The sequence below is a fragment of the Anneissia japonica genome, unplaced genomic scaffold (genome assembly GCF_011630105.1).
Source record: "Anneissia japonica isolate Jap-2015-1 unplaced genomic scaffold, ASM1163010v1 scaffold597_len517326_cov190, whole genome shotgun sequence".
In the NCBI taxonomy this organism is placed as follows: domain Eukaryota; kingdom Metazoa; phylum Echinodermata; class Crinoidea; order Comatulida; family Comatulidae; genus Anneissia; species Anneissia japonica.
In genome coordinates, this window is record NW_022699214.1 from 1 (window position 1) to 9192 (window position 9192).

Below are 9192 nucleotides of genomic sequence, written 5' to 3' on the forward strand. Positions count from 1 at the left end.
ACTTCAACAATAATATTAAACAACAATAACGACAATAAATTAGTAATATTTACTTTAATAATACTAATTAGTCATTATGACGGTAATAAAGGTGAACAATAACAACAACATTAATAGTAATATTTATTTTAACAATACTTATAGTAATAATACTAGTATAGTAATAATAACGATATTTAAATATCAATTTTAATAACTAATTAGTGATAATAAAAATGATATTGAAGGTGATAATAGCAATAATACAATAATAAATTAAAGATAATGTTTATTTTTATAATAATAGTAATACTAATTAGTAATAATAATAATAATGATACTTATAATACTAGGCCTACATAATAATAATAGGGTAATAATATCGATAATAAAGGTGACAACAACAACAATAATAGAGAGAAGAAGAGAAAAATACCAATAAAACACCAATAACAATAACTTTTTAAATTACTATTATTAAAATAATAATACTAAGACTAATAAATAATAATAATAATAAAAAATTGAAAATTATTTATTATTTATATGGTACTGGAATAATAATAATATCAGCAAAAACTTGAACAATATATAATGTTAATGCTAAGACTAATAATTAATATTAAAACTAACGGTAATAAAAACAACAATAATAACAACGACAACAATATTACAGCAATAATAACAATAAGTAGTAATACATAAAGAATTAGTATTTTATACTTGATGAATTACTCCTTCCAAGTGGTACCAGTAAATGACTTGTGGCCGAGTTGACTGTAGCCAAACTTTTTGTGGCCGAGTTGGATCGAATTCGAGAGGAAGAGTTACTTACCTGGTAGGCACGCAGGCATACTGTAAACTTCAGTCAGTACTGTACCAGTAGGCCTAGACACTGGTAACTCACTGGTACAGTACTGGTATAGGGATCATGTTCGATCCATTGACCGTGGGTATAAAGCAGAGGTTGAATATTATTTCATGATACGAATCCACAGTGATGATCAATGGATTGTATTTGATCAAAATTTAATATTTTCCCAAAAAAGAGTATGATTGTAATTTAAATGGGGGGGGGGGGGGGGGGGGGGATGTTGCCAGGACTTGCCTGCTGGCGGGTTAGCTGTCAACAGTGGGTATAACAATTTTAGATGAATAGTGGTGAACTCGACAGTGGGATTTGGGGCTTAAGATCCCCAGTCCATTGTTGGTGCAGCCATGGTGAGGGTAAACCTAGTGGCCCTGGTGGGGTTCAGATTTAGGTACTGAGCCTCGGTTGTGGGCTGACTGTGTAGGCATTTTGTGATATATTTCTAACTGTAAAGAGATTCATTATATTCAACTGGAATCATACAATTTCTGTGAAATGCACATAACAGTAACATGCTGTACTTTTTATTTCCTATCATTCAGTAAGTCTCCAACAACTAAAAAATGGTCACATTCATATTTATTTTCATTGACATGATGTTCTAATCGAAGACCTCACTACTACTCTAGGCTAAGAGCCTATAGCTGGGCCTTCCTACAACACAGTAGTTTAGGCATTGAGTAGGTAGTTGCAGTAGACTAGTACAGGAGTACTGCTAATGTTTATGTTTGATCATATCCAGTCGCATATCTAGGGGGTGCGTGGGGGGACGGTGCACGCCCATCCAAAAATTACTCGTGAGATGTGAAAAAAAAAAGAATCACTTGCAAGTAGTTTAAAATCACCTTATTTTTGCAGGTTAGCGCCCCTTAATTCATCGTCCCCTAATGCTCCAACGATCTGAGCATTTTTAATTTTTTTTTTTTATGATTTCAGGGAGTGTTTGTTGACAATACTGGGTGCATAAACTCAAATATTTCTATCAAAGCTACGTACAATTAAGTTTCAATGTATGTTAAATTTGAGCACCACCCAAACTATCTAACACAAATATTTCATTGAACAAACAAAAAATGAATAGGCATACTGATCAATTTTTATTGACACATCAGTGAACTACCTGTATATAATGTAATTTTGCTTTACCATCCATATAATGTATATCTACTTGTCATACTTGTATATATTCTTTTTAGGGTCTTATTGTGACAAGTGCTCTTACACTTCTGGATTGTGATCCTCTTTACAATATAAGATTGTATTCATATTAAATGTATTCATTTCAATAATTTGGAAAGTAAATGTGTTATAAGTAAATGGAAAAAAATATTTTTATTCTATTGAAGCCAGTCACACAGTGATGTCGGGTTGTTTGGATGACGTTCGCTGTGAACTCCCAGAGTGCTGCGAAATTGGTGAGAAGAGAAATGCTGTTGCATCTGTAGTGGCTGGAATATTTGTAAGTTCTACTAATAATTGCACATAAAATATGTAATCTACAGGTGGGCAAAGTGCGGCCTGTGGGGAAACTGTGGCCCTTAAGCGATTTTTTTACGGCCCGCGACAATGAATTAAAAACCCTATGTTTGCGGCCCGCTAATCAAAATCAGCTAGAAAACACCTTGTTTTTTACGGCCCGACACCAATAATACGTAAGAAATATCATTAAAAATCAGAATAAAGGTGATGTAAAAGCAGTGATTGGAGGTTTTTGGAAGCTCACTGAAACATCAAAGTTTGGGTGCGGCCCTCAGTGTTAAATCAAAAGTTCACTTTGGCCCTCCGACCAATTTTTATGCCCACCCCTGATTGTAATCAAATCAAAAAAAATATTCTTCATTTCCTCTGCCATTTTCTTTTTCATTCTTCAGAAGTATTATAGGTAACATTTCATCTTTCTTAAAGATAATATTTTGGGATGTTCCCACGAGAACAGGCTAGTGGGTCGATTAGACTAGACGAGGGAGTCTCGAAGGGAGGAATGGAACCCAAGCCGTACTGTGGGCACTCAACCCAGATACGGTATTCAGCCCTAATTGTTGTACGACTTGGTCTTTAATTGTTTAATTTGTACGCCACCATTGACTTCATCGATCCCCAGTCGAACATGTGGCCCGCTAAATCTTGTATTGATAATTGTATACTACTGTTTCAGTTTTTCGTTGGATGGTGGGTTATTATCGATGCTGCTGTTATTTATCCTAAACAAGATCAGATGGCTCATGCCTACCATACCGTTGGTGTGTTTTCAACAGTCTCATTTTTCATGTAAGTGTAATAAGTGGAGATAATTGGTAAAGATACTTTCAGGTTCAATTCCTGAAAATTCATGATAATAGGATTTTTTCTCATGACTAAAAAGAACTTAACTCCCTATACTTCATCATAATAAGTTTATGCAGAGCATCTTATGTTTCACTTGTGAAGGGATTTTTCAATTAGTTATTAAGTTCACTGTTTGCTTTTTCTTGGCCTTGGGTTAAAACAACGAAATAATTACTATATTCATTTTTATTTCACGTTTAATATTGCTTAAACATGTACAATACTGTAATTGCTTCTGTAAACTATTGATACTTTTTAATGGAGTTGAATATGTTTTGATATTGAACCAATAAATAAGAAATATTGATTGACATTTAAATGTATCTCACTCCCCAGCCCCCTCACAACTTAACATGTGCAATGCATGTGAATACATTCCTTTTGTTTTTTTTTCAATGTTAATTTCCCATATTTGGAAGTGGTTGGCGCATCGGTTGTGGTTTGGACTCCCAACCTCGAGGTCGGGGGTTCAAAACTCTCACTGTGCAAGTCGCTTGTGTCCTTGGGCAAGGCACTTTATCTACGGTTGTCTCTCTCCACCCAGGAGTACAAGTGGGTACCTGGTAGGTTCAAACACAGCCTGCGCTGAATACAGCTGCAGCTGCAACATTATGGAATTCCCCTATGGGGCTTCAGTGTGTGTTCCATATGTGCTTGATCCAGTGATCCGGGGGTAATAATGTTCAAGCGCTTCGAGGTTGTGTCAATGGGAGGCGCTATATAAAATCCAGAATTAATATTATTATTATATTTATAATATAAAAAAACAAGATTTTATATCTGGTTATGTATGGTGTTTTTACCACAGGGTAAATGCTGTTTCATCTGGTCAGATAAGGGGAGATAGTTACAGCTCTGGATGCATTGGTCAAACAGGTCAGTGTCGTTATACATCTTCACAACTGTCTATCGCGAGCAAATGATAGATAATACCCATTCTATATTTTGCAACTTTAACTGATGGGATTTCTTCAGCTATATCAATATATGTTCTGTTTATAAAAGACAATAAATGATACTGAATACTGAATTAAGATTTTAACCAGAGACCTCTTATTACAATTCATAATTTTCGGTTTCTTTTTTATAGGTGCCAGGATTTGGTTGTTCCTTGGCTTCTTGCTTGGGTTTGGGGCTTTAATTGCTGCTTGCTGGATTCTGTTTGGTTGCTACGTTACACATGGTAAAGTATCCTAATTACATACTTGTTAAATAATAGAATTAACATGTTTCCATGTGACAGTGCTGCCTGATCACCTGGAAATTTGCCTGCTGGTGATGAAATATGATATCTTGTTTTTGATCTTATCCAAGCATCATCTTGTTTTTGATTATATATATATATACTGTCTCTTATACACATCTGGGTAAACCTAGTGGCCCTGGTGGGGTTCAGATTTAGGTACTGAGCCTCGGTTGTGGGCTGACTGTGTAGGCATTTTGTGATATATTTCTAACTGTAAAGAGATTCATTATATTCAACTGGAATCATACAATTTCTGTGAAATGCACATAACAGTAACATGCTGTACTTTTTATTTCCTATCATTCAGTAAGTCTCCAACAACTAAAAAATGGTCACATTCATATTTATTTTCATTGACATGATGTTCTAATCGAAGACCTCACTACTACTCTAGGCTAAGAGCCTATAGCTGGGCCTTATAATAGTGACAGTGCTCAGATAGAAACTTAAGATGTTATCTGAGCACTGTTATTATTATTTATGTATTTGTTTATATTGTGTTTACGGTGCTACCCAACTTTACAGTGCTAATTTTAATATAATGTAATATATTTCTGTATAAAGAAATAATATATTAAACTTTTTTTTTAATCTTATACTTTTTTCTTTGTTAATAAAGAGTGATGAGTGTTCTTAGTAATGTAATTATATTTTCTGTTACTGATTGATTGTAATTATGTTTTTATATTTTCATGTGATTTTAGTTTTTATTTGTTTTGAAACCATATTTGCATAATTAACATTGCTTGATGATATAGGCTGTCAAGATATGGTAGCTCCCATCCCCGTAACCAATAGTACTAATGCTACCACTACTACTCCTAGTCCAGTTACGTCAACTCCAAAACCAGAGGGTAAGGTTCAGAAATATGCTGTGTATCACCTGGTAGTTTGCAACAGTAGCTTAACACCAAAGTAACAGTAACCTAGCAACATGAACCACTTGGCTCATAGCTAACAATATGGTATTTTAATATGGTCATTACAAAAGTAAAGCAATATGGTCATTACAGTAACCATCGTGAAGCTATACTAATTAGCATAGCTCTATGCAGTAACCTAGCAACCATTGCTTATGGTAACTGTAGTTACCTAGTAACCACTGGCTCATGGTAACTATAACCTAGCAACCATTGTCTTGAAATTATGTATGAAATTAGTGTAGTCATCTCATCTACAGTAACTCATACGAGGTTTATGCACATTATAGGATGATGACATGATGATGATGATAATTTAAATATTTATACTCAACTACCCTGCTTATTAGTGCTTACCATTTTTTTTCTTTCTCATCATTAATTTGCATTTGTCTGTCTTTTATCATTTTGAATCATTATTTTGTGGTATTTTTTGTTTCGTTTTCTTTTTGTATTTTTGGAATCATTGTGGTACCCTTTTTTCAGTTTCAGGCTCAATTTTATTAAGGTTCTCCAGCAACCAGGGGCTAATATCCAAATGCACTGTACACACAGTGAAAAAATGTACTTGAGAACATAAATATTTTTGTATATAATGCATTTGAATTAATAACAATAATATGATAATTTTAAATAACTTTGCAAAACTATTTATCTGGTTTTTGTTGCTTAAGTTTTCCAAGGCATTGACATCGACATCTTGTCAATTGGCCTTAGAAGTGGTCCTGTGTTTTATGGATTGTAGTGAGGATGCAGTGGGAATGTAGTGAGGGTGTAACAGGATTTAACATGAATTTGGATGTAGTCAAGATGTAGCGTGATTGTAGCATTGTAGAATAACCATCAAGAATGTAGTGAGGATGTATTTTGAATGTATTGAGGATATAGCGTAAAAGCAACATGTAAATGTTTCCTTTCATATTTTTTAATTATTAATTTTAAATGTGCTTTCTTATTATTTTATATTTTAACTGTTTATAAATCTGCTGAGACTTGTTTTGGTAGTTAGAATGTGGGTGTCATGGTTTTCTAACAATATTTGAGATTTTCATATGTATTGTAATTTGTCTGCCTTAGCCCTCTTTCACGTAACTCAAATCGTTTTCATTCATGATGTTTATTGCTTTTTAAATTCCATTTACTAAATGTAATGTTTTTGTATCATTCTTTTTTTTAAATTGCAAGTAATATTTATCATTAGTATTATTAATGTAATGAAAATGCTAACAATTTACTATGATGTTTATTTTTGTTAATAAATAAATAATAAAACAGTGCCTGTGCCTGTTAGAAAAATATAATAATAAAAATAATAATATTAAGTCTGTAATATGTATTAATTTTTTATATTTATCTTAAATATAATTATTAAAATGATAATAATAAAAATAATGTAATTATTATGTTTAACTATAAGTGTTAAGTGTTTTTGTCTCTTTGATTGCAGATTTTGCTGAAGTCTATCCAGGAGTGGCTATCTTCTTGCAGAATTTTTTTATATTTTTTGGGTAAGTATATATGCTAATATTTAATAGTCCTTTTTCCTTTCCCATTTTTATTCACATCCAAGAGTATCCCCTCACCAGTTATAGACAAATCCAATTAGGAAAGGGCGCTCTCTATGGTGCTACCATTGCTTGAGACCTCATGGGGGTTCCCCACATGCATGTCATGTCCATGTACGGTGGCGCTGCAAAATATTGAGAGTAAATGTGGCAAAGTCAAGCCAAACCAGTCATTCGCCACAATTTGTGTTTCAGAGATGATGGCCAAAACATGCCGGAATGTCAACATTTTTGAAATCTAGTTTATTGCACTAAACTAACCATTATATATCTATACATCATGCTATGCTGTTATTTTCCCCATTTTCAATGTTAAAACAACAATTTTTAACGATTTGGTAATCTTTGCCTGAGAAATGTCCGAAATCATATACTTTGAAGGCTGATTTCTCAAATATTGTTCTTTAAACAGCTCTATGTTTAAATATTTCTTACTTCATAAGGAAATGTTAGATTTAAATGATTCTTTTACCATATTATAGCTCTCATTTTACTGTTTATTAATAACTAAAAATTGATTTTTGCAACCAGTGACTGGTTTGGCTTGTCTTTGCCACAATTTACAATGGAAACAACATACTGCACATACTGTAATATTTAAATTTGTACCAATAATGTAATAATCCGCAAACAGATTCCCCCAGCTATGGCATCTGCAGGGGGAATCACTGTAAATGGATTGGTGTAGAGAATGGAGCTTTTGAATTCCCTTTAACACATTCACTGCTATGATCTATCACAGAGTTCTTCCCCTTTTTCCACAACAAGTTTTAAAATTGTTTTAAATGTACTCATTGCTAAATCCATTTTGGACAAATAAAATTTAATCTGAATCTATAAAGTATTAAATACAACACTTAATATTATATCTTTTTAACAGCTCAATGATTTTCAAGTTTGGTCGAACCGAGGAACTTTGGGAATGAAGTGGTGTACCAAAGCTGAACCACCACAGCTGTGCAATCCTCTAATTGAGGGGTCCAAGCCTCTATTGTATGGGATTGAAGTAGATATGCATTAATGTAATCATTGTGAATACAGTGTTGCACTCGCTAACTGTTTTATAGTGTAACCATGCGTAAAGAGAACATGTATCTAATGTGTAAATTGTAAAATTAAATTTTAGATACTTTTATTTATATTTGTGTTTATATTTGTCTGTGTTTATCATAGACTGTTCATAGCTTTTACAAATTTCTAAATGGATGTTATGCATGAATCAGTTATTGAAATAATATTTACATTTATTTAGATTTATAATTTGAACATGAAAGGAGCAATATGGTCATGTTTGTGAAACATCTGTAAGTAAGAACAACTGTAATATGGCCTAAGTAAATTAAATCCGTATATGGTGTTTATAATATAAAAATATGTCTACATTCTATCCTCACTTGCCTATGCAGCTATTTTTTTAACATTTTGGTACATCATGTATATGTATATATATAATGCTTATAATTTTGATTTTTTTTTTATTTCTTTATTTGGCATCATAAAAAACATGTACACAGATTAATGTAAACAGCATAAAAAAAACAACAAAAAGATATCAAAAATACTTCAAAAAGATATGGTATGGTAAAGATATAAAAATGTCAGGATATATTAAAATTCATCAAAGGGTAAAAATTACAAAAGACATTCAATAGACAAAGAACAAGGATGCCAGGATGACCCATGAAACTTGTTAATATTATAAAAACTTATTTCCAATGGGATCCAAATGGTATACTGTATATCATATAATTATGTGTATAATATAGATGATATAATCCCCTGTATCTATCATATATATATTTTGTGTACTGTATAACTTATTCGTATATATACCTACCTTATATATGTATATAGGGGCATATTATATTTATAATATATACATATACAGAATTACATGATGCAAAATTAAGTTTATGTTCTAGATTTTTAATCAATATTTAATATATGTTTTGATTATTTTTAATTTCTTTGAACCTTATGCCTTGAACTATCATCTTAGTATGTTCCACCGATGTTTGTTTCTAAGGTCAGCACATCTCTATTGCAAATTACAGGAATGCCACATGTGGTCAACCATTATTGTATTCTGATGGGTTGTTTTAACTTATTTCCTTCAATAAACCATTGAATTGACATTGCTTCACGTGTGTATGTTTGAATGGTGTATTGAATATTTTATACTGTATGTTAATAGAAAGAGTTTGACTGCCCTCATAGATTTGTTGAATCAAATAAGTTAATTTTAAAGCTTTTTTTTCGCTGTCAACAGTGGTGACGCCGCGGGTA

At 32.4% G+C, this 9192-nt stretch overlaps 1 protein-coding gene across 2 annotated transcripts; it reads left to right on the forward strand.

The window, feature by feature from the left end:
• Positions 1–1785: 1785 nt before the first annotated feature.
• On the forward strand, positions 1786–9044 carry LOC117102861 (transmembrane protein 50A-like). 2 transcript variants are annotated; one of them, XM_033243287.1, is made up of 8 exons: positions 1786–1860; positions 2197–2309; positions 3006–3118; positions 3984–4051; positions 4266–4358; positions 5180–5275; positions 6789–6849; positions 7787–9044. In XM_033243287.1, exons 2-8 carry the CDS (start codon positions 2211–2213, stop codon positions 7830–7832), a joined length of 576 nt encoding a protein of 191 aa, XP_033099178.1. In that variant the 5' UTR covers positions 1786–1860; positions 2197–2210; the 3' UTR covers positions 7833–9044. The 2 variants fall into 2 exon arrangements, with proteins under 2 accessions (XP_033099178.1, XP_033099179.1); XM_033243288.1 differs by lacking the exons at positions 1786–1860; positions 5180–5275 and having other exon boundaries at positions 2159–2309.
• The last annotated feature ends 148 nt before the right edge of the window (positions 9045–9192 follow it).

What these genes read in the sequence shown, in the direction of transcription:
- LOC117102861 (XM_033243287.1), top strand. Translation starts at nt 2,211, where the DNA reads ATGTCGGGTTGTTTGGATGACGTTCGCTGTGAACTCCCAGAGTGCTGC. An exon ending in CTGTAGTGGCTGGAATATTT is followed by an intron (nt 2,310 to 3,005) that starts GTAAGTTCTACT and finishes CTACTGTTTCAG; the next exon opens with TTTTTCGTTGGATGGTGGGT. An exon ending in TGGATGCATTGGTCAAACAG is followed by an intron (nt 4,052 to 4,265) that starts GTCAGTGTCGTT and finishes TCTTTTTTATAG; the next exon opens with GTGCCAGGATTTGGTTGTTC.